The sequence below is a fragment of the Danio rerio genome, chromosome 22 (assembly GCF_052040795.2).
Source record: "Danio rerio strain M-AB ecotype USA chromosome 22, GRCz13ab, whole genome shotgun sequence".
Lineage (NCBI taxonomy): Eukaryota > Metazoa > Chordata > Actinopteri > Cypriniformes > Danionidae > Danio > Danio rerio.
The window spans coordinates 34,225,348-34,251,475 of record NC_141042.1 but is presented as its reverse complement, the minus strand read 5'-3'; the positions used below and the strand labels follow the sequence as shown (position 1 = coordinate 34,251,475).

Sequence of the window (26,128 nt, the reverse complement as noted above, 5' to 3'; positions counted from 1 at the left end):
TTATATATCATTAAATATATTTATCTGTTTAAAAACACATGCAAATGCCAAAGTGTCCACTTTCGCTCCTCAAACGTGGGAACAGAGTCTCAATACGAAGTGCGTCTTTTCTTTTCGGCTTAGTCCCCGCATTAATCTGGGGTCGCCACAGCGGAATGAACTGCCAGTTTATCCAGCATTCGTTTTACGTATTGGATGCCCTTCCAGCTGCAACCCATCACTGGGAAACATCCATACACACTCATTTACACACATACACTACGGTCAATTTAGCTCACTAATTCACCTGTATCACATGTCTTTGAACTTGTGGAGGAGACTGGAGCACCCTGAGAAAACCCACGCGTCATTCATTCATGAATTCACTAAATCAGCATGTGAAGGGCGACAGGTGATGCATAGCTTTAATGGAAATAAAGTGAATGCGGCCAATTTAATATTATTTTAACGTGCTTTAAAGTGAAAATAAAGTGAAAGCTTTAGTGCTCTTTTTACTTTTCATAGAAATATTAAAAATACGGAGAAATACAGGAAAATAATTAAACGGCATAATAGCAGGATAGAATTGTAAAATACAGGAGAATCCTGACAAAAATGGGAGGGTTACAAGTAGGCTCACAAGGAATCTGTGCATGCAGAATTCCGCAGATTTTCCGCAGAATTCCGCAGATTTCTGCAGATTTTTAGCCTATTATTAATTCTGTTAATTTACATTCTGTAAATGTGTAAATCTGAATTTATTCAGTTTTTATTCATTAATTTATTACTTTTTATTTTATTTATTAAGGTTTTAGTTATGATACTCCGCTGGACACTCCCAAAATAATTCCGCAGATTTTTACCAAAATTCTCTGCAGAAATAGAAAAAAACGTCCGCAGATTCCGTCTGGCTGTGGTTACAAGGTATGGTTTGTTGTTTTGGTAATGCCAAGTTGTCAATAGCTATGTTTCCAGCCAAAAATGTCAATTAAATTTATGCGCAAAACTGAAATATCACATTAAAGATCTGCGAACAAAGTAAGTTTCCATTCGAGTACTCGAATCAAACAAAATTGTCACTTCCTGATTAACTGGTGCTATATATCAAAAGGTAAAAACAGAATTTGCTGAAGTAGTAGAAGCAGTCTTTAAGTCTTTTCTTTATTTAATAAATAAAGAAAAGAGTTACTCAGAAGACAGTAACTCATTATAAAATCACATGACTATTTTAATGTGCATACTGGAATTTCCTCAGTAAAAATGTTTTAATCATAGTTTATGCTCATCCTTTCTTATCAAATAACAGTTTTATCCTACCAAGTCATGCACATACGTTTTTTTATGCACATTTTCATAATGTATGTAGTTTTTGGTGTTGACATCAACCAATTTTTTATAAGCATATTCAAAATATGCATAAAAATAGGTGGATGGAAACATAGCTACTGTTTACGTCTGTTTTCCAACATGACCGACTGATGGTGTATATCTAAAACACTATGCACATGTTTAGGTGGATTATTGGTATGAATGCTTGGTTAAAAAAAGTTATAAAAAACTAACACATTTCAACCTTTTATGTCTCTTAGGGAAAGGGACACTTCTGATACTAGAGTGCATTTGATTGGTGAGAAGCTTAAATGTCCAGTGATATCATAAAAACTTGATGTTAAGAGAAACTGCAAGTTTTGAATGCTTAACGTACTGTTAATTGATTTGAAAGTGCATTTTTATTCAATGCTTGACAAAATCTCAACCAAAACACGAAGAGAGGGTGGGGCAAAATGTTGCTCTTCCCCTTTTAAAAAACAACCAATAGTGTTTTTTAAAATTAATTAGTTTTTTTATCACGCCTCTGCCAGTGACAGTGGATGAGCTCAAGCACATCTAATGAAAAGCAAACGAGAAGCGTCTTGAAGGGGGAGGGCATTTCAGACACTAAAGAGCATCTGATTGGTCAGAAGATTTGATGAGAAACTGAAGTATGAGGTGACATGATAAAAACATTGATCCATTTAGGTGAAAGTGAAAGTTTTATATCTTATAGACGCAAATTTTGTCACTGTTTTGGTGCGCATTAGCTTATAGATATTCTAAAACCTAACATACTGATACTAACATCTGAAAAACTTTATTTTAATTTAATGGGACCTTTAAGTCTTCTAAATGCAAATTGATACTAACAGTCAAAAAACCCCAAATATAATTTTGATTTTTGGAGGACTTTCAGTACAATATTAACATAGCCTGAGTCATTTCCAGGGCCAGTGACGCGTGTGAGATTACCAAGAAGGGGACTTTCTTTAAGAATTGACCATAGATGCTGTGAAGATCCAGTGAAATCATTGTTTAACCCGACATGTCCTCCCAGAGCCAAACGCCTTACTGACGCTCTCACGTCTTTGGGTTTATATTTAACTGCACTGGGCAGATCGTATAGCTGGAGATCTGAGAAGAGGCACCTGAAGGATCCTGTCGTAGGGTTTGAGCCCAGCGCGGTCTGCCGGACCCTCAGGTCTGATCATGTTCACGTAAACACCCTTTTCCAAGAAACCGTCCGATACGCTGAAGCCGAAGTCGTCACTCTCCGGGTCTTTCATCACCGTCACCTGGTAACATGGAATTATTTAGATATTTAACCATGAGTTCATTTCCTCTGAAAGTGTTTGGTAGATTATGTGGAAGTCTTAAAGTAATAGTTAAAAATATATATATCGATAAATATAAAACAATATGGTGTTTATTTATGGAATTTCAAACGAAAAAAGTAAATTCCTTTGTAACGTATTCAAGCCAAGTGCAAAACAAAACATAAATACAAAACAAAATGCGAAACACATTTAAGCAAAGCACAAACAAAAAGGTAAGGTAAACGGGTAAGCAAAGCTCAAAAGGGAACAGTAAGCAATTGCAAAGCAAAGAAATCGAAAGGAGGAAAATCAGATTTAAAAAAGTAAAACAAAACAGCAAAGTGAAACTTAAAAGGAAACAAAAAAGCAAAAGCAACTGCAGAATAATACAGGCAAGCAAAGAGAAAAAACAAACAAACAAATTTAAATAACCCAGGCTCATTCTGAAAACGTACCCCTATATATGTTTCTGGAAACCACCAAATACATTCCAGGTCTGTTTTTTTTTTTTTTTTTTTTTTGCAGTTTTTGCAGTTTTTGTTTTCGGGAATCCACCTGAGGTTACTTTCTGAGATCTCAAATTTCTCTCACGAGTGCCCTTTGTACCTGCTGTTCTTGTGTAAATCCACCAGAGGCCGCTGTTGACTGACTGACTAACTGACCAACCAACCAACCGATACCGTCTCCCATGCTCTTCCCTAAACTGAACTGACAGGGTTTTAAAAATCAATCCCAAAAAAAAAGCCCCCTGATTTTACCACATTTTCTGATTTTACCACAGTCTCACTCTGTTATGTACTTGTTTATTTTATTTTTTGGCTTTTGTTTTTTTCTTATCTGCTTTCCAAAACCGTTCTTCGCCAGACATTGTCGAGGTCAATTCCTCTCTGCAAACTACAAACTGGTAACAGTGGGAAAGCCGTCCATACAGAGGTAAGCTTCAGCTGCTAGAGTGAAAAGGAACGGCGTCATACCGCCCCGTAATGTTTGTTTTAAAGACGTATGTACTTCTGGCTATGTATTTCGCAATCTCTAGACGTGTATATAGTGCTGCATTTTCAGAATGAGCCTTTGTTGGATTTAAACAAAGCAGAGTGGAACAAAAAACATCAACATATTAAAATTACCAATAAAACAAATAATAATAAAAATAATAATGTGCCATTAAAATAAGAACTAAAATACATCACACTTTCATGAAAATTAACCTAAGGGATGCTGACATGACAAGTGTACAATTTGTTTGTACCTGCAGTATAAGTTTGTACTTTAAACCAGTTTTAACCCCTTTCTTGTACTTTAAAAGTGGTTTACACTTTCTAAGAAGAAAAAAAAAAACACTTCTGAGTTTGAAAAACAAAATGTTCTTTTTCATAACCTGCAACATTAACAAAAGAGGGCAGCCAATGTACCCATGGACAAGGGTATTTTCCGAGAAGGTGTGTTGATGTGTTAAGTGCGTGATGTTTTGCATTCATCACACCTTGTGAAGCTCCAGTGGTGTCGGCGACAGGATGTCCTGAATCTCCTCTTTGATTCTACGGGACTCCCAGGTCTTTTCGGACATGCGCAGTGTGCTCTTGTTCTTGGTCTCATTAAAGAGATGTGGGGATTTACGCAGTGGGCTGAGGTGAGGTTGGTTGACTGGATCAACGTGAGTCTTTCCACCCTCAACACCCAAACTCAAAGCACTGCCCGTCATAATTGATGCCTACAGGAAGAAGATTGATTAAGAAACATTGATAACCGGCTCTAATAATGGCTTTTTAATCATGTCTTTAGGGCGTAATCACACTATGTACAGTTGGCTTGAACCAGGCCAAAGCACGCTTGTACCTCCTCCTGTCTTCCCCGACGGCCCGCACTCACATTACATTCAAGCCTGAGTACGATGATGCGCTGTTCAGTTTAAAGAAGTGCTCTCTCTCTCAGCACAGTGGAGATTTCTTTAGTTATATCATTTTAGTGGTTTGGGTTGCAGTGACACGCAGTCAGATATTTCGCCGAACAGATCAGCCACTTTTGATGCTCATTAACAACCATAAAGTCCTCGTGCTGTAGGAATCAGGAGGTTTGCTGAAGGTGCAGCTGTCATGCAGTGAGGGGTTTACATCTTCAATAATCTACGACAGTTTTCGTTCATTAATCAGTCAGAATGATTAATAAATCCAAATGAAACAGTCCCTTACAAGTCAAGTCTCGTCTTCAGTTTTGGGCTCAGGCGTGCTTTGCACACCTCTTCCAACCGGGACAGGGCCGGCCGACTGAATCGCACCAGAGCCAGATTCAAAGCACTCACACTTCTCAAACTATTCGGGAAACAGGCCTGGGCATGGTTTGGATAGCATAGTGTGAGTATGCCCTTAGACAATGTATTGAAGAAGCCTCTCATTGGATCCTCATAAGCAAAAATTAGTAAGGCAAATCAAAACAAGTGAAAACATTGCTTAAAAACAAACAAACCAAAAGCAAAGCGAAAAAATAAATACAGTAAAGCATGAAATTATTCATTCCCCTGAAAAAGTCTGACTTAAGTTTTGTATTTTAATATAATTAAAAGCTGAAAAAGTTTTTTTTTTTTTTTTTTTTTAAACATGCCTTTTACATTGTACATCTTATTATTGTTTGATAGAAGCCTGTGCTATTACCGGTTGGAAAAAAATAACTAAAATAAATGGTTTTAATTAAATAAAAAATAAAAGTACCATTAGTTTAAAAGACTGAGTGTAAATCAAACTCTGTGAATCATGAAAAAGTAATCAAAATAAAAGCAAATCATTGCTAAACTGTTGTTAAAAAGGACAAAACTACAAAAGCAAAAAAAAAAAGGAAAAACTAAGCAAAACAGACAGCACAAAAAATAAAAATAAAATATATAAATAAATAAATCAGCAATGCAAATCAAAATAACAGGTCAACAAATCAATGATAAGCAAATAAAATATTAAGCAAATCTGAAACAAAATGCAAAAAGCTAACCCCACAGCAAAAGTAAAAAAATAAATAAAACACATAACAAAAGTGAAGTAAATAAAAGACTAAGCTAAACATAAGCAGAGCAATACAAAAAGCTAAAGGAAACTAAGCAAGATAAAAGAAAGTTCAACAAAAACTAGGCAAAAGGAAACAAAATCACAAGAAAGCCCTCTTGCTGGACTCCCAGAGTTCATCAAGATTCTTTGGATTCCTCTTCAGTGCTTCCTTCTTTATCGTACCCCAGACATGCTCAATAATGATTATTTTTGGTCCGACTGGGCTGGCCAATCCTGGAGCACCTTGACCTTTTTTGCTTTTAGAGACTTTGATGTGGAGACTGAAGTATGGGAAGGAGCACTATTCTGCTGGAGAAGTTTCCCTCTCCTGTGATTTGTAGTGTTATGGGCAGCAAATGTCTTGATACCTCATGCTCTGGATGTTCCCACTCTCCACTGGATGTTGCCACTCTGGATGCATCCACTCTCTCACATGCCACCATACTGAGTGTAACATCAAACCATGATTTTTCCTTCACCAAACTTGACTGATTTCGATGAGAATCTTGGGTCCATGTGGGTTTGTCTGCAGTATTTGTGATGATTGGGATGCAGTTCAACAGATGATTAATGGGAAAAATCTACCTTCTGCCATTTTTTTAAATTATCAACTAGAAGTCACGTTGTTATTTGCTGCTCATACAGTTGGAATCAACGACAAGACTTTTGTTTACTTTATTACTATTGAAGTATGATTTAATATATAGCTACAGTAATGAGTAATTTGTTTATAATTTGGCATGTTACCATAATAACTATAGAATCACCACAATGAATCAACTCAAGTACTTTACTATAGTACGGTTTAAAAAACACTATTACACATTCTATAAATAACTACAGTATTTCCTCATAGGGCTAAATGCAAGTGTTTTGAAAATGAATGTGAAACTTAACAGGCACATTACATTACACAAAAGTGTTCCTGAGAAGGACAAAACATCTCTATTTCTGTTCCACGGAAGTAAGTCAAGCACTGACAGACATGTCATCCATGGGTGACCTCATTAGATAACCTGATAACAAAAAAAGCACTTCCCCATACTTCTATAACTCTTCTCAGTTGGCAGAACAGAGCTCATTGTTTCGAGCAAGCAGGCATGAAATGAGAAATCAGTCAGCATGCAGTGTTTTTTGTGCTAACAGTAGTGTACTGATTGGTGATTTGGGACTTATTTTTTTATTTATTTTCAATAAAGGGATAGCTTATTCAAAAATGAATATGTACAAATGATTTACTCTCTCTCAAGTGGTTTTAAAGCTTTTAAAATTTTTTTCTGTTGAACACAAAACTATATATAATTTAGATTAGCATGTCGTTAGTTTGTTTCTTACATGTTTTAACACATGCCTTATATGATGAATGCACAAATGTTGCAAGCATGAATTAAACATCTGACAAAAGGTTTCTAACTTGTGGCGAATGTGTTAACACTATTTACTAGGCTGCTAACATGTTTTAATAATAGCTAACCCATTTTAATATGATGCTAATGTGTTGCTGGCATAACTTAGCATTGGGCTAACATATTGCTAGAAAAAAAATGGTTTGCATTCCTGCTGAAAAATCCAGCTTAAACCAGCCTAGGCTGGTTGGCTGGTTTTAGCTGTAGACCAGGCTGGTTTTAGAGGGGTTTTGGCCACTTCCAGGCTGGTTTCCAGCCTGGTCTTAGCTGGTCAGGCTGAAACATGACCAGCTAAAACCTGCTTGACCAGCCTAGCCAAGCTGGGAGTCCAGCCAAAACCAGCTATATCTTGCTTAAACCAGGCTGGTCAAGCTGGTTTTAGCTGGATTTGGCTGGTCATTTTCCAGCCTGACCAGCTAAGACCAGGCTGGAAATGGCTGGAAACCAGCCTGGAAATGGCCAAAACCCCTCTAAAACCAGCCTAGGCTGGTTTATGCTGGATTTTTCAGCAGGGATGCAATTTTCTTAACTTTGCTAAAATGAACCAAAGCATTGCTTCCATGTTTTAACGATATGCTAGCAAAACTTAGCATGCTGCTAGTTCATTTCTATCATATAATGCATGCCTTATAGGTTAAGTGCATAGGCTACATATGTGCTAATCACAACCATGAATTAAAATCTTGCTAAAACATTTCTAACATATGGCTTATATGTTAATTCTATTTATCAGGCTGCTAACATGTTTTTAAAACAGTGAACCCATTTTACATTATGCTAATGTGTTTCTAGCATTACTTAACATATGGCTAACATATTTGCTAGAGCATTTCTAACATATGGCTAATGTGTTCACACTATTATTTGCCTGTTTATGTGTTTTGATAATGGCTAACCTATTTGTACAGGATGTTAATGTGCTGCAAGCATAACTTAACACATGACAAACATGTTGCTAGAAAAAAGTTAGCTAACAAGGTTATTGACTTTGCTAACATAAATTCTAATTTAAAATGTTGTTTCCATGTTTAAACACAACACTAGTAAAAAATAGCATGTTACTGGTTTGTTTCTAACATGGTTTAACGCATGCCTTCAATGAGTGCCTAGCTGTGCTTAACGTGTAGCAAATATGAATCATTTGCTAAAACATTTCTAACATGGCTAATGAATTAACTCTATTTATTTTTTTTTAAACAGCTAACCCATTTAAACAGGATGCTAATGTGTTGCTAGCATTACTTAACATATGGCTAACATATTGCTAGAAAAAAACAGTTTGCTAACAAATTTCTTAACTTTGCTAGTGTGATGGGGCGACGTATAGGCTTGGCACTACATTTCCCATAAGTCATGAATTAAAATGCTGCTTCCATCTTTAAACACTATGCAAGCAAAGATTAGCATGTTGCTGGTTCGTTTCTAACATGTTTTAAAACATGCCTTAAATGTTGGGTGCCTAGTTGTGCTTAACATGTAGCATGCATGAATCAAACATTTGCTAAAGCATTTCTAACATATGGCTATGTGTTAACTTTATTCATCAGGCTGCTAACATGTTTTTTAAATAGCAAACCTATTTTAACCTAAAGCTAATGTGTTGCTAGCATAACTTAACATGTGGCTAATGTGTTGCTAGAGAAAAAAAACAGTTAACTAACAAGTTTCTTGACTTCGCTAACATTAAATAAAATGCTGTTTCCATGTTTAAACCCTAGGCTAGTAAAGATTAGCATGTTGATGGTTGATTTCTAACATGTTTTAGCACATGCTTTAAATGTTGAGTGCATAAATGTGAATGCATGAATTTTGCATGTTGCAAGCATGAAATAAACATTTGTAAAACATTTCTAACATATGGCTAATGTGTTAACTATCAGCCTGCTAACGTTTTTAAAACAGCTAACCTATTTTAACAGAATGCTAATGTGTTGCTTGTATTACTTAACATATGGCTAACATATTGCTAGAAAAAAATGATTAACTTCCCTAACATGAATTAAAACGCTGCTTCCATGTTTAAACACTACGCTAGTAAAGATTAGCATGTTGGTTTATTTCTTACATGTTTTAACACATTCTTTAAATGTTGAGTGCATTAATGTGCTTAATGTGTAGCAAGCATGGATTAAACATTTGCTAAAACATTACTAACATATTGCCAATGTGTTAACACTATTTATCCCATTTTAACATGATGCTAACGTGTTGCTGGCATTAATATTTAACATGGCTATGATGTTGCTAAAAGCTGTGCTGACATGTTTCTTAACTTTGTTAACAAAACTTTGTTAACAAAAATGTTGCTTCCATGTTTTAACCCTGCGCAAGCAAATATTAGCATGTTCCTGGTTCATTTCTAGCATGTATTAACAAATGCGTTATATGTTTTCATAAATATGCTTAAAGTGTTGCAGGCATAAATTAGAATGTTGCTAAAACATTTTGACATAGCTACTTATCATGATGCTAGCATTTTGTAATAATAGCTAACCTGCTTTAACTTGCTGCTAGCATAAATTTGACATTGCCGGCATGTTTTAGCATGAAAGTCTTGTCAGTTAGCAAAGATAAAGCAACAAGATATGCTAGAAATGGCAGCAGCAGCACAAAACAGTAGTTAAGAACTGTATGTTAATGATCATTATCTGGAATGTAATTTATCTGTGATTAATTGTTTAGTGCACATAAATGATTATCCTTTAAATAAACCTTGCATAATGAGAATATCAGCACACTCCCATGAGCAAAAATATTAACTCCTTTGTAGAAACCGCATCTTTTCATCTCCATTTTTTCTCAGATCTGTTCATTTTTAATCCAATGTATCAAATTATGAAAGATTTCCAAGTAACGAGACGATGATTTAAGTATGTTACCTCGATCTCTCGAAGTAGTTCAGACTGGCCACACGTCTCCAGGTCTTCCAAAGCCTGGCACCAAAAACTGTCCTCCTGCTCCATCAGGAGTGCATCTGCATGAGTCTGGCTGCTGTATCTGTGGCAGGCAAACACATTACAGCCAATGAGGCATGAGGCACTCAGACTGGCACCAACATGCGACTCTCTGGCACCAGTCTTGGCATGGTAAGGAGGACCGAAAGGCTGCATGGAGAAAGGCAGCTTATGAAAAAACTTCAGGCCTGAAACACTGTTAAACTAAAAGTATAATTTACTGAAAGTTCAAATGAATGGCGAGTCATCAAGTATCAAATACAATTCATAACTTTTTATACATTTTTAACTAGTTAAATGTACAATTTGAAACTTTTTCATTGCTAAGAGAATGACATTTTGTTGGTAAGATGATTTAATAGGTTTATAGATGGTTAAAAACTATTTTGATGAACAGAAACATAGGGTCACACTTTACAATAAGGTTCATTAGTTAATGTCAATTAATGCATTTACTAACATGAAAAAACAATGAACAATACATCTACTGTATTTGTTCATGTTAGTTAACGTTAGTTAATGAAAATACAGTAGTTCATTCAATTCAGCTTTATTTGTATAGCGCTTTTACAATGTAGATTGTGTCAAAGCAGCTTCACATAAATGGTCATAGTAACTGGAACAGTGTGGTTCAGGTTTTAGTGTTTAAGTTCAGTTCAGTTCAGTTCAGTTTAGCTCAGTTCAGTGTGATTTAATCATTACTGAGAGTTCAAACACTGAAGAGCCAATTCATCGATGCGTAGCTCTACCAATCCTGAACAATGCGAGGCAGTGGCGACAGCGGAGAGGGAAAAAAAACTTCACCTGATGGAAGTGAAGAAAAAAAACCTTGAGAGAACCAGACTCAGTTCGGCACGACCATTTTAATTTCTCCGCTGGCCAAAAGTCTTGAGCAGAGCTTCATTCGCCGTGGTTAAGGCTGGAAGATGGCCTCAGCGAAGACTCGTCTGTCCCTGGGACGTCGCTGGAATCAGACTAATGTTCTCCACTCCCCACGACCATCAGCGCAATGTTCATGTTATCTCATGGTGCATTAACTAATGCGAACAAGCATGGACTTGGATGTTAATATTGCATTAGTAAATGTTCAATTATGATTAATAAATGCTGTACATGTGTTGTTCATGATTAGTTCATGGTACTAAATGCATTAACTAATGAACCTTATTGTAAAGTGTTACCAAAAATACATACATTTCGAAGTAAACAAAAGCTGTTGGCAATTACCACAAGAACCATATATTTTATAAATAAAACATCTTTTATAAATAAAACATTTCTAAGTCTAAGCCTTTAACTCTGTTTACTTAGTAGGGAAGAATGTGACAGTGCTTTATGACATTGATGCTATGCCTTTTTGTCTTGAAGTCTGAATTAGAGGCCTGCAGTAGCGGGACCCGACCAGGTTTCTTGCGGCTCGGGAATACATTTCCGAATAAAGCACAGGAGCGGCAAAATAACAGGTGTATTTTGAACGGGAGCGGGTGGTCTAAGAATATCGCTCCCGACTCCCGAGCAAGCGAGCATGCGTATGTATGTGTGTGAATGAGAGAGTGTGATGCTGCGTTTAGCTTGTTTGTAGCTGTCTATGTGCGTGTGTATGTGTGTGAATGAGAGAGAGAGAGCTTGGTGCTGTGTGTGAATGAGAGAAAGCATGATGCTGTCCGTGTCACTTGCCTGGTGCTGTGTGTCTATGTGTGTGTTTATACAGACAGCTTGGTATTGGCGGGAGAGTGATTCAAAATTTAGTCCCGAGCAGATCTCTAGTCTGAATCATCTATAAATCAATCTATTTATGTGTGTGGTTCTGTGATTGTGAAACTGTAAAATGGCATCTACCAACAACATCTCAAGATAAGTTTGTCTGAGAAAGTGGTACGGCACACTTGAAACCCAGTACACAGTACTGCAAGGTGCCTTGTTCCCTTTTCAAGGAACCAGGCTACATAAGTAACCCTGTGACATGGCATGAATGAGACATTTGTGCCCACTTCCTGGTAAAGCTCCACAAACAGGGCCAAACTCTTCTTATGTTTTAGCCTCAGTCCACACTGTTGAACCTCAGTGTCGAACTGTGAGCAGTGTTGCCAACTATTTTCAAAGAAAAGGCGCTAAGGTCTGCCTGAAAAGTTAATAATAAATAATAATAATAATGCATTTTATTTAAAGGCGCCTTTCATGACACTCAAGGTTACCATACAGGACAGCTAAAACAATCAATTCAAATAAAAAACACAATAAAAACAATAGAATACAATACAAACTTTAAAAATGCAATTAGGTCAAAGAGAAAAGGCTGTTATAAACAGATTTGTTTTGAGTTTCAGAGTGGCTGAAGGATCTGCTTCCCATGGTGACAAGGCTGACAGAGGGAACAGTGAGGTGAATGGAAGAAGAAGAGTGTTCGAGAAGGTGTGGCGATATGAACAAGATTAGCAAGGTGGTAAGGAGCGAGATTGTGGATGGCTTTAAAGGTGCGAAGAAGTATTTTATAATTAATTCTGAAAGAGATGGGAAGCCGGTCAAACTGTTGTAGAATGGGTGTGATGTGACAGGCAGAGGGGGTTTTTGTGATAATACGGGCTGCAGCGTTTTGTTATTTTTTTTTAGGGAGGCCAAACAGAAGGGAATAACAGTAATCTAAACGAGATGTGACTAAACTATGAACAAGAATGGCAGCTGACTGAGGTGTGAGGGAAGGACGGAAACAATTTATATTTTGAAGGTGGAAACAGGCGGACCGGGTGACATTATTTACATGTGCAGTGAATGAAAGGGTGCTGCCAAAGATGACCCCCAGACTTTTAACCTGAAGGGAGGGGGTAATGACAGAATCTTCTGTGGAAATGGAAAAACTATGTGATTTATTTAAAGTGGCTCGTGTACCTATAAGTAGAAGTTTTATTGTCATTTAATTTCAAGAAGTTTGTGGTGAACCAGGAATTGATATCTGGAAAGCAATTAGTAAGGGATGAAGGTGGGAGTTTGTGGTTGGGTTTGGTGGATAGGTAGAGCTGGGTGTCATCTGCGTAGCAATGAAATTGAATTTGGTGTTTGCGGAAAATATAACCAAGTGGACGAAAGAAAGAAGATAGATGATAAATAGCAGCGGACCCAAAACTGAACCCTGAGGCACACCGGTAGTGACGGGGACTGATGACGAGGTAAAAGACTTTAATTGAATGAACTGAGTGCAAATAGACTATGTCATAGGTCAATTTGCATATTACTGACGTCATCACATTATGCCGTTTCTGTTAGCTTATGATTAATAAAGGGGTATTTATATTAGCACTATGCTTTATATATGCCTGTCAATTTAACTCAATTTATTGCTGTTTGAATACAGTATATCAATATAAATGTGTAGTGAATTTGCAGTAATCTCTTAGTTGTAATAAACTCAGACAAGTTCCGAAACTGTCATTAAAATACCTCTGATTGTAAACAAGGTCAAATTAAATTGTTAAAATAAAGGAGAAGCAGATCTGTTTGATGGTACAATGGAAATACTCCACACTCCCTTTGCTAATTTGCCGTCGGTACGCACTATGGAAAGTGATCGGAGTGATCTGCTTTCAGGCTGCAGGTGGGAGAGACTGCTACACGAGGACTGGGTTGTCTGTCAGTGCTCTGAGGTGGTGGAGGGGCCGACGACATCTCTCACAGCTTGTTGAGAAGAGTAGGGACAGTACAGTATGGGCACATGAGAGTCTATAAAAATCTCCAGTGACACATAAAAAAGTTGCTAGATTTGTCGCTAGTTGCTTTTTTGAAAATTTGTCACTAATGCCAAGTTCAGACAGCATGATTTTCAAAGTAGTTTTGTCTTAAATGTTTTCACACTGCATGACTATCTGGACTAGCGTTTTGTCGCTGCTTTGCTTACACTGCAAGATGGATTGGCGACAGGGGCTTTCACATTGCATGACTTTACAATAGGAGGAATCGCCGACAACATCCAAACTACGTCTCACAGCCAAAAACATGTAGTATATATTTTGTTATTAACTACATAACAAGAAAGAAGCCTTTAATGGGGTAGAAAATGTACATTTTTGCTCACCTGGCTTTGAAGGTAATTAGCAATTTCTCCTCAACTTTCTTTTTTAACTTTTTGTATGAAACATCAAACAGACACGGGTGCTCCTGTCAAACTTCCACTATTTTTTCCTCCATTTCTCGGGTCCAAATAAACCGATAATGAGCGCTTTTAACTTCTCCCTTAACCTCCCGCTGGCCTGCAGGTACACACACACACACACACAAGTGAATGCTGCTCTCTCATTGGCTGTAGGCGATCGCTAATGTTATTTTCAGTCAAAACTAATTTTAGAGGACATGACTTGAATCGCCGACAGCTCTATTTATTTAACACGCCAAATATCTCACAGGCATCGGAGACTCATCAGCGATTTTTTCAGATAACGTCTTTGATAGTTCATACTGTGTGATGGTCACTCACGTGCACAAGCACCGATTTGCCTGTGATTTCAGGCATTTGTCTGCAATTTCTTAAAACTTGTCAGCGAGTCGAAACTGGGGCTAAAATCATGCAGTCTGAACTCGGCATAAGGGGGACTGAAAGTCGCTAAATATAGCAACAAAGTCAAAAACTTGGCAACACTGACTGTGAGCTCTTCTAAATGGATCCATCAGTCAATTGCTGATTTGAGTTCACAAATGCTCTGGAGTCTAGGCCAGGCTAATTGAAAGAACCTTGGTACACTGTCCTTCCCAAAAGCAAACTTCAAAAGTGATCAGTCATCAATTAATATTTCTAAGTGAAAATATATGACTTTTGTGCTCAGTTTGGTATAGTACAGTATGGTACACATTTATTTACATTTCCACTCTAAAAGGTGCCAAAATACAACTTTTTTGCATCCTTTCCTATTGGTACCTAGCACAACAGTACAGTGACAAACGTGTGGTTACATGTTGGAAGACTACTGGTTTACAAAGAATTGTCACCAATACATGTACCATACCGAAATGAACTGAAATCTTCCGCTCAAACAAGTTATTAGATCTGTCATGATACTACGAAATTTGATGTTAGCCTCTTGAACCTGTAGGATCACAAAGTATCATTCAAGAGCTGCAGATTTTGAATTTGACTCCCTCAATCATCTTACCAGAATCTATCATTGGTAAAAAAGCCTGAAGCACTGAATGGGAATGGAAAATTGATGTGAGGTTGGACGAATTACATCTGAAGCTACTTCTTCAAAGTCCTGGATGCTTAGGTGGACGACAGGAAAGTATGAAGAAGTTAAGGACATGATTGGGCCCCTGATGACTGAGCCTGAGAGTGGCAACTGGGCTTTTGGTCTTTACACAGGCAGCCACACTGGTCTTCTGTTCCTCCCTCCTGAAATTACATACGATCTTCAGCATTAAATGTTCCCATGTTATTCCAAACCCAAGTTGTAAGGTTGTGAACATGATGATTTGATTTAGAAAACTTTTCTGACCTCAAATTCGTGTTGGTATCTGGGCCTGACCATTACTCAAACTTAATATGAGATGTTGCCCCTTTTTATTTGAGCTACTCGTATTAAATGTAACCACAACTTGAGAAACATCCTTTGTATGATTTTGAAAGAAAACCTACTTGGACAATTTATCAAAGTCAGCAAAACCTCCTTAAGCCTTGATAGATTGCATAGCAAACTTTCATACCCAGAATTGACCCTTCAGAGTCTTTGGATAGAGCAGGGGTAGCCAAGTTCATTCCTTAAGGGCCAGTGTCCTGCAGAGTTGATAAAAACTCTCCTGTCTCTAGCTTTGTATAGTATTAACCTTTAGACCTTGATCATCTTGATTACGTTGATCATCGTTATTATTTTGTTTAAATACATGTAGTGAGTGTTGTCAAGTTTGATTTACCTATACTCAAAATTGGTCCTCAGGTGCTTGCTTAAGGCACCTCAGCTGGGAGAGAGTGTGATTCATTCACTCTTTTACTTTCAATTTTTGCTTGTACAGAGAATCAAATCTGCAACCTTTGGATTACAAGGCCAATACCGAGTCCAATTATGAAACCATTAGGCCACAACTGCCTCTCTTTAGGGTTAGGGTTGGAGTGCAACTCTGCAGGGCTATGGCTCTCCATGGCTAAACCAGCCCACCCCTGGGATAGAGCAAGTGTGGTGCATGTTTAAAGGGCCATGAAACCCCCTCGTTTCAGCAGGGTGTTTTCACACCTCTACTTTGGCGTGTCCAGCTCTGTTTAGGGGGGAGTGTCGGAGGAAGAAAAGTGGGATGGTGTGGGAGAGTCTATTTGGGCACGCGCGAGTTTCAGAGTCAAAATACACACACACACACACAGGAGAAAGTGATGGTGTTTAACCTACATGGACATCTGTAGTCGAATTATTTGCCAAATTATTAAATGGTGGACTTTAACTGCAGCTTGGCTCTTCCATTCAGGGAATTCATTCATGCCCCTCGTGATAAACGAGATATTTGATTCGAGGAACTGCTGTAAGCGTGTATTTTTCATGCAATGTTTGAAACCGCATGGGGAATGAGAGAAAAAAACTCTCCGCATTTCCCAGAAACTTAGATGCACACAGCAGGTTGCGTCAGAAAGCCGCGTGTGTTATTCCGGTCACAAAATGCGGTGAAAATTCTACACGAGGTTAAAGTTTGGTTGTGGTGCTAATGTGTTTACACTCGGTGTAATAGTTAGTTTGATACGAACAAACTGAATAAACAAAGAGCACTGGTTGCTCACTTACCAAATCTGTAGAGACAGGACAATCACCAGCAACTAGAGCCGCGTCTTTATTAAGAGGAGACTACAAGCGAATCCGGATCTCAGCGTTTGCAGATGAGAACAGCTCTCAGGTAAACAATAATCCTCCTTAGACACGTAAGTTATTGTTGTCGAGCGTCGCGTACACTGTAATGCACACGTGAGTCTGAGCTCTCACAAAGAGAAAATGAAAACGAAACTTAACTGCAGCAAACTATAAAAGCAACACTTCACGCTTGTTTTGCCAATACAACGTGGTGTGTCTGTTGTCTAAACACTGTGACACTAATGAATATTAATGAAGTTGCACAATAGAGCGCGCTGATTGGTTTGAACCAAGCCTTACTCATGCATTAATGCATCACACTGTAAGACGTAATAAGACACACTCTGGCACAGACGTCCAGTCTGCACGCTAGAATACAACGCTATTATGTCATGGCTGTGACGCAGCTTCAAAAATTCATTTCAAACCGGAAGTACGAATTTGCTTGAAATAACGCAAAAACAACCAATTTACACTTTTTAGTGAAATATAGGTGTCCTAATAGTGTTTTTAGCAGTGTGGGACACATATACGACTGTCAACAGCTCAAAAAATGTGTTTTGGTGTTTCATGACCCTTTAAGGCAGTGGTCACCAAGCTTGTTCCTGAAGGGCCGGTGTCCTGCAGATTTTAGCTCCAACACTGATCAAACACACCTGAATGAGCTAATCAAGGTCTTACTTGGTATACTTGAAACAACCAGGCAGGTGTGCTGAGGCAAGATAGAGCTAAACCCTGCAGGGACACCGGCCCTCCAGGACCAGGATTGGTGACCCCTGCTTTAAGGCATTTTAAACAGCTCAACCTGCAACCCCCATGATCCCAGTTGCCATACTGCCAATTATTATAGTTCTAGTATTCTAGTATGTAGTTCTAGTATACTGTCAAGAACTACAAAGCACAAACTCTAAGCTTCCATCTGGTATGAAAAGAGGAAAGCAGCGGTGGTTCCTCATCAGTTAATACTCTTTTTTCACAATAAACCAAGTGCTAGAGTTAATGCTATATGGTTCAAAGCTAGTTTGTCTTGCGAGCCTTCTAAGAAGCATTTTGCTTTTCCACGGGGTAGAGAGCCACCATAGAGCCAGGTCTGACATCACTGAATATGTCAAATATTTCCCACCAGGAAATAGGCAATGAACTAACACATCTCTTACATTATTTAGTAGTTATATTATTTATGGTTTATTTTTCACAAGTGTTTGCGAGTCTTGTCTTACCCAGCAGCTTTATCCCAGTCATCCTCACTAAATCCTCCGTCACTGAAGGGATAGTTTTTGCGGCGGGTTGGAGGTGGAGTGCTGTTTCTCTGCTTGGTGTTTCGCCACTCGTGAGGGTGTAATGCAATCCCAGCAGCCTGATGGATGAACGCACCTGTGGAGGAGACGCAATAAATAAGACTTACTCACAGTAAATGATATATTAGAGGTAATGAATTCATGTGATGCACAGCTAAAATGTCTGCATCATTATTCTAGTCTTCAATGTTTAATTATAGGTGTGAAAAAAAATAGGCTGATTAGCTAAGGCTAGTTTTTAACAGCAGGTGGTGCAGTAGCATAGTTTTTAACAGCAGACTGCACTAGGCTAGTTTTTAACAGCAGATGTTGCCCTAGGCTAGTTTTTAACAGCAGGCGGCACTCTAGGCTAGTTTTGAACAGCAAATTGTGCTCTAGGCTACTTTTTAAGAGCAAGCGGCACGCTAGGCTAGTTTTTAACAGTAAATAGCACTGTAGGCTACTTTTGTACAGCAGATGGTGCTTTAGGCTGGTTTTAAACAGCAGATGGTGCTCTAGGCCAATTTTTATCAGTAGGCGGTGCTTTAGGCTAGTTTTGAACAGCAGACAGTGCACTAGGCTACTTTTTAACAGCAGATGGCGCTCTAGGCTAGATATGAACAGCAAATGGAACTCGGCTAGTTTTTAACAGCAGATAGAGCTCTAGGCTAGATATGAACAGCAGATGGAACTCGGATGGTTTTTAACAGCAGATGGCGGTCTAGGCTAGTTTTGAACAGCAGGCGGTGCTTTAGGCTAATTTTAACAGCATATGGTGCTCTAGGCTAGTTTTTAACAGCAGATGGAGTTCTAGGCTAGTTTTTAATAGCCAGTGGCGCTCTAGTTTTTAACAGCAGATGGTGCTCTAGGCTAGTATTTAACAGCAGACAATCTCTAGGATAGTTTTAACTGTAGATGTCACTCTAGGCTAGTTTTGAACAGCAGATGATGCTCTAGGTTAGATATGAACAGCAGATGGAACTCGGCTAGTTTTTAACAGCAGATGACGCTCTAGGCTAGATATGAACAGCAGATGGAACTCGGCTAGTTTTTAACAGCAGATGACGCTCTAGGCTAGATATGAACAGCAGATGGAACTCGGCTAGTTTTTAACAGCAGATGACGCTCTAGGCTAGATATGAACAGCAGATGGAACTCGGCTAGTTTTTAACAGCAGATGGCGCTCTAGGCTAGATATGAACAGCAAATGGAACTCGGCTAGTTTTTAACAGCAGATAGCGCTCTAGGCTAGATATGAACAGCAGATGGAACTCGGATGGTTTTTAACAGCAGATGGCGGTCTAGGCTAGTTTTGAACAGCAGGCGGTGCTTTAGGCTAATTTTAACAGCATATGGTGCTCTAGGCTAGTTTTTAACAGCAGATGGAGTTCTAGGCTAGTTTTTAATAGCCAGTGGCGCTCTAGTTTTTAACAGCAGATGGTGCTCTAGGCTAGTTTTTAACAGCAGACAAGCTCTAGGATAGTTTTAACTGTAGATGGCACTCTAGGCTAGTTTTGAACAGCAGATGATGCTCTAGGCTAATTTTCAACAGCAGATGGTGCGCTAGTTTTTAAAAGCAGGTGGTTCTCTAGGCTAGTCTTTAACAGCAGATGTATGCTAGGCTACTTTCTAACAGCAGATGTTGCTTTCGGCTAGTTTTGAACAGCAGATGAAACTCTAGGCTAGTTTTTAACAGCAAATGGCGCTCTAGCCTAGTTTTTAACAGCAGACGGTGCACTAGGCTACTTTTTTAACAGCAGATGTCACTCTAGCCTAATTTTAAACAGCAGATGGAACTCTAGGCTAGTTATTAACAGCATACAAATTCTAGGACACTTTTAACAGTAGATGTCGTTTTAGGCTACTTTTGTAAAACAAATGGCACTCTAGGCTAGTTTTGAACAGCAGATGGTGCTTCAGGCTAGTTTTTAACAGCAGGCTAGGCTTGTTTTAAAGAGCAAATGGAGTTTCTAAACTAGTTTTTAACAGCAGGTGGCACTCTATTTTTAACAGCAGACAAGCTCTATGATAGTTTTAACCATAAATGGTGCTCTAGTCTATTTTTTAATAGCAGATGGTGCTCTAGACTACTTTTTAACAGCATATGGTCCTCGGCTTACTTATGAACAGAAGACGGCACTCTAGGTAGTATGGCACTCTAGGTTTTATGGCACTCTAGGTTATATGGTAATCTAGGCTAGTTTTTAACAGGCAGATGGTGCTCTACTCTAGTTTTTAACCGCAGACGGTGCACTAGGCTAGTTTTTAACCGCAGGCTAGGCTTGTTTTAAAAAGCAAATGGTGATCTAGACTAGTTTTTAACAGCAGGTAGCACTCTATTTTTAACAGCAGACAAGCTCTATGATAGTTTTAACCATAAATGGCGCTCTAGTCTAGTTTTTAACAGCAGATGGTGCTCTAGACTACTTTTTAACAGCATATGGTCCTCGGCTTACTTATGAACAGAAGACGGCACTCTAGGTTATATGGCACTCTAAGTTATATGGCACTCTAGGTTATATGGTACTCTACGCTAGTTTTTAACAGCAGACGGTGCACTAGGCTAGTTTATAACAGCAGATGGCATTCTAGGCAAGTTTTTAACCATCCACTAAAATGTAGGAGGAAGAGCACTTGTGATTTTGGCTGATTTACGTAAAATTGCAAAGCATTTTGAATTGATGCAGAAATCATTCTTTTATGTAGATTTATCAGTGTTGAAAGCAGTGATGAGAAGAGTAAATCCACCTTGGCTGCTGTAACCAGCGTCGATGCCCGAACCGTCCCATGACTCCATGGCTGAATCCACACTGGGGATGGTGGTGGAGTAAATGTCTGACAGTTTATTGGTCTTCTGCGAGTCTGTCATCTCATCTTCGTTATCGCTGAGATCATTTTCCAGATCGTTCTCTTTGTTTTTTTCATCTGGTGCTAAAGAGTATAACAATTTTCATAATTCATAACATGAAGTTAGAAGAGGTTATGGCAGGTGTGTAAACAGATTTCATTTAGAAAATAATAGCAAGACTATTATATCAATATAATGGTGCTTATATAACATATTTAATGTATTATAATTACAAAATTAGTAATACAAATCTATTAAAATTAATCGGGGAATCTCTTTTTCTGAGCTCTGGATCAGTACGGGGGTATACAATGAAACATAAAAACAATCATATTATTTATAATAATACTAATAATAATACTACTAATAATAATATTAATTAATTAATATAAAACAATAAAAAAATTAAGTTCTTTATTTCACAACATTTAATTTTTTTTTATTTAGCATGTATATTTATTGTTCTTTGTACATAGATATATTCAGCAATATCATACATTACTACATAATTTACATCAATTTGATCAGTCAATATTATTCATTTCATTTGATTTACATTATCTATATGTAATAATACAGTATGTAATTTTAAATTCGGCATTGCTTTTGTAAGAGGTGTTTGTAAGTCATACAGTCAGCCTGTTTCTTGATCTTGAGCGTGACGGTTTCTCCAGCCATCTGCAGCAGGTGTATGGCTTCACTGAGCGGCTTCCCCTTCAGACTTACACTGTTAATGGCCAGAATACGATCACCAACATGTATGGCACCGGTCCTGAGAGACATAGCCAAAAAAACATGAATGATTTTTAGTACACAGACTCTCTTTAAACTACATGACAAGTCAATAAAATAAAAAAAGACTAAATTTCTTTTCATTTGTAGCCAACATTACTATATGTGTTTAGCTTCAGTGTTATGCGCGAACTAAAAAGCCTTTGATGCTCAGTTCAAACTGGAGATTAGCTTTTAATAATCAGGAAATAGGAATAATATTAATAAACTATTTATTACGATCTGGAACGCGCTTATAAACCTTAATAAACAAAACATTGAGCTGTCAAAAACTAAACTGACCAACAGTCATCAAAAAAATAAATAAAATAAATAAATAACATACATACATACCTACATATATACATACATACATACACACCCACTCATTGGCCACTTTATTAGATACACCTTACTAGTACCGGGTTAGACCCACTATTGCCTTCAGAACTGCCTTAAATCTTGTGGCATAGATTCAACAAGGTACTGGAAATATTACTCAGAGATTTTGGTCCATATTGACATGATATCATCACACAGTTGCTGCAGATTCGTCAGCTGCACATCCATGATGTGAATCTCTCAATCCACCACATCCCAAAGTGCTTTATTGGATTGAGATCCGGTGACTGAAGAGGGCATTTGAGTACAGTGAACTTATTGTCATGTACAAGAAACCAGTCTGAGATGATTCCACTTAATGCCATGGTATGTTATTCTGCTTGAAGTAGCTATCAGAGGATGGGTACACTGTGGTCATAAAAGGATGGACAGGGTCAGCTACAATATTCAGGGTGGCTGGTACTGATAAGCTCAAAGTGTGCCAAGAAAATATCCTCCACACCATTACACCACCAGCAGCAGCCTGAACTGTTGATACAATGCAGTATGGATCCATGCTTTCAAGTTGTTCAGGCCAAATTCTGACCATACCATCTGAATGTCGCAACAGAATTTGAGATTTTCTATCTTCTATTGTCCAATTTTGGTGAGCCTGTGTAAATTGTAGCCTCAGTTTCTTATTCTTAGCTGACAGGAGTGGCACCTGGTGTGGTCTCCTGGTGCTGTAGCAGCACAAGGTTTGACGTGTTGTACAATCAAAGATGCTCTTTTGCATACCTCGATTGTAACGAGTGGTTATTTGAGTTACTGTTGCCTTTCTATCAACTCAAACCTGGCATCAACAAGGCATTAGTGCCCACAGAACTTCAGCTCACTGGATATTTTCTCTTTTTCAGACTATTCCCTGTAAACCTTAGAGATGGTTGTGATTGAATATCCCAGTTGATCAGCAGTTTCCAAAAATACGCAGAACAGTCCTAGGACCAACAGCCATGACATGTTCAAAGTCCACCTAAATCATATATCTTCCCCGTTCTGATGCTCGGTTTAAACTGCAGCAGATCGTCTTGACCATGTCTACATGCCTAAACGCATCGAGGTGCTGCCATGTGTTTGGCTGATTAGAAATTAGCGTTACTGAGTTCCATGAGTTCCATGCTAAGACTGATGCCCCATGACCCGGCTTCAGATATAAGATTGAAGATGGATGAATGGCTATTTAATATGGCTTAATTACTACTATTATTATTATTATATTATTATTATTAGCAGTAGTAGTAGTAATATTACATTTAATGTTATAACTTTTTTATTTACTAAAAATGTTTTCAGTATATTATGAAACAATATGTATTAAAGAAAGGCACAAATGTTCAAATCCATTGGACATTTTTCAAAATTTTCAATTTTCAGTCTTTGCTCTATATCACTAAATCTGACACTTAGAGAAGAAAATGCATAATTTAGAGCTAATAGTGTGTGAGTATACGTATTACAAGTATAGCAATATCAGGAAATGTTGACCTTGTGGGGACAAATATTGCTATCCATGAGTAAAACGGCTCATAAATCGCACAAAATGAAGAGTTTTAAAAAAGGTAAAACCGCATATTGTTTCCTGTGGCCGTTGAGTTTAGGGGTAGGCTTGGGTTAGGGGTATAGATAGTTTATACAGTATAAAAATCACTAAACCTATGGGAAGTCTCAAAAAAGAGAGCCGTCTGTGCGTAAGTGTGTGCATGCATGCTGATCAGCACAGTAGTTAGCACTGTTGCCTCACAGTAAGTTGGCATTTCTTTGTGGAGTTTGCTTGTTCTCCCCGTGTTCACCTGGGTTTCCTCCACAGTCCAGTGACATGTGGTATAGGTGAGCTGGATAAACTAAACTGGCTACAGTGTGTGTGTGTGTGTGTGTGTGTGTGTGTGTGTGTGTGTGTGTGTGTGTGTGAATGAGAGAGTGTATAAGTGTTTCCTAGTACTGGGTTGCAATTGAAAGAAAATCCGCCCCATAAAACATATGCAAGAGTAATTGTTGGTTCATTCCACTGTGGGGACTCCTGATAAATCAGGGACTAAGTTGAAGCATAGTGAGTAGGTGTATTTGTGTGGTTTCAGGACTCTCACCGCTCCGCCAGGCCTCTCTTGGTCAGGCCAGAGATGATGATGGGGTCAAAGGGCTCCTCTGTGCCAGAGATAGTGATTCCCAATGGGCCGCCATAACGCTTCAGCTCCACTGTATAAATGATGGAGCCCGAAGACTCCTGCTCATCTGTCAACAGAATAAAAAGACAAGTCAACAGAATGCTTAATTCTGATTGTCTGACGAACATTCTAAAGTGTGCAGTTAATTTCATGTAAATGCACAGCTAAAGTAGTTGTAGCAGGTTTTGAGCACATTACAGTTCCATGATTTCAGCTATTTCAGTCAAAAATTCCATCAAAACACAACACAAGGCTTTGGTTGAGATGTGAACGAAACAAGTGCTACACACAGGAGTAGTTTGAGTACAAAACTTGACAAATGTATGAAATACAACATCTGAACAGTGTACTTTCTGTAGGTGTGGGAGCTGTATAAGCAGAAAATATGTGTTTATGTTGGAAAAACTTGTTTATGTTAAGCTCAAAGAAAAGACTGGCCTGTTATTTTCAGGTATGCGTTAGTTTTAAATAATTCAATAGTTATTTATCAGTTATTGTTGCAGAATCAATGATTATTACAGGTCTCTATTAAATGCTAGATTCTGATTGGTCAGTCATGACGTTTCAATGTATCTTATTCTTTTAATTCTTTGTGTCTACATGAATCAGCTATTTTAAATAAATCATTTAAATAAAGGATCAATTATTAACGAATTATCATTCATTAAAACTAATTTAAACAAATAATGCAATGAACTAATAAATAAATAAAGAAAGAAAGAAAGAAAGAAAGAAAGAAAGAAAGAAAGAAAGAAAGAAAGTAAGAAAGAAAGAAAGAAAGAAAGAAAATACTGAGGCATAATATTTCTTAAATTTACACCTCTATTTGAAAGGTGTTTCTACTTTTCTAAATATAATTCTCAGGATTCATCAGACATGCATGCAAAATAACATTATTACACATATTTAATATAATATTAAATAATTATTTAATGTGAACCTAAAAAAATAAATAAAATTAAAAATCTTCATTTGCTGATTTTTTTTTACTGATATCAGAATTTATTACAGGTCTCTCTGGAATACTTGATTGTCCCAACGCATGTTAATCCCCTGTTGCTTTGTGTCTGAATAAATCAGCTGTTTTGAATGAATCATTTGAATGAAATATTTGATTATTCATGAATTATCACTCATTAAAACTAATTTAAACAAATAATTCATGGAATAAAAAAATAAAAAATAAAAAATAAATAAATAAAATAAACTAATAAATACATAAATGAATAAATGAATAAATAAATAAATAAATAAATAAATAAATAAATAAATAAATAAATAAATAAATAAATAAAGAGACATGATTTTCTTACATTTAAAAGGTGTTTCTACTTTTTTTATATTTATCAGTTCCAGGATGCTATTCATCAGACATGTATTCAAATTGACATTATTGTGAATATTTACATGAATAATTAGAAAAACGTGAACTCACGCTCTGATGTTTAGATTCAAGTTATTAATGTAAAATTTTTTTAAAAAAATAACTATTTTTTTCAGTCACTGTTACTGCTATCAGTATTTATTACAGGTCTTTCTGGAATGCTTGATTCTGATTGGTCAATCATGAGCTTCCAAAGTATGTTATTCCTATTCCTATTGATGGACTACATATTCATACATGCACTTTGCCCAGACATACATGCTTACTCATCTAGACTGATTACATTCGCACCACCTGAGGATTGTCAGAAACTGATTGCAATCCCTACTTAAGCCACACATTCACCCTTTCAGTTTGCAGAGTCTTGTTATCTGTCACAGTGACATTACAACGCGTTTTCTCTGTCTGCCTTTGCCGTGTTTTGATCCTTGCCTTGCTGATTTATTTAATTCTGTTTGCTGCCTGCCTCTGACCATCTGCCTGTTAATTTGACTT

The 26,128-nt window shown here is 37.6% G+C and overlaps 1 protein-coding gene across 7 annotated transcripts in view; it reads right to left on the bottom strand.

The window, feature by feature from the left end:
* Positions 1-26,128, bottom strand: part of grip2b (glutamate receptor interacting protein 2b) — a 396,185-nt gene that overhangs the window by 6,000 nt on the left and 364,057 nt on the right. For all 7 annotated transcript variants that reach the window (XM_087304607.1, XM_087304608.1, XM_087304605.1 and 4 more), the window contains exons 17-23: positions 24,172-24,316; positions 21,568-21,707; positions 20,836-21,018; positions 18,031-18,184; positions 9,927-10,044; positions 4,093-4,320; positions 2,442-2,588 (exon numbers count right to left, since the gene is read on the bottom strand). In XM_087304607.1, coding sequence (XP_087160733.1) covers positions 2,442-2,588; positions 4,093-4,320; positions 9,927-10,044; positions 18,031-18,184; positions 20,836-21,018; positions 21,568-21,707; positions 24,172-24,316 — 1,115 coding nt within the window. The remainder of the gene's footprint in view (positions 1-2,441; positions 2,589-4,092; positions 4,321-9,926; positions 10,045-18,030; positions 18,185-20,835; positions 21,019-21,567; positions 21,708-24,171; positions 24,317-26,128) is intronic.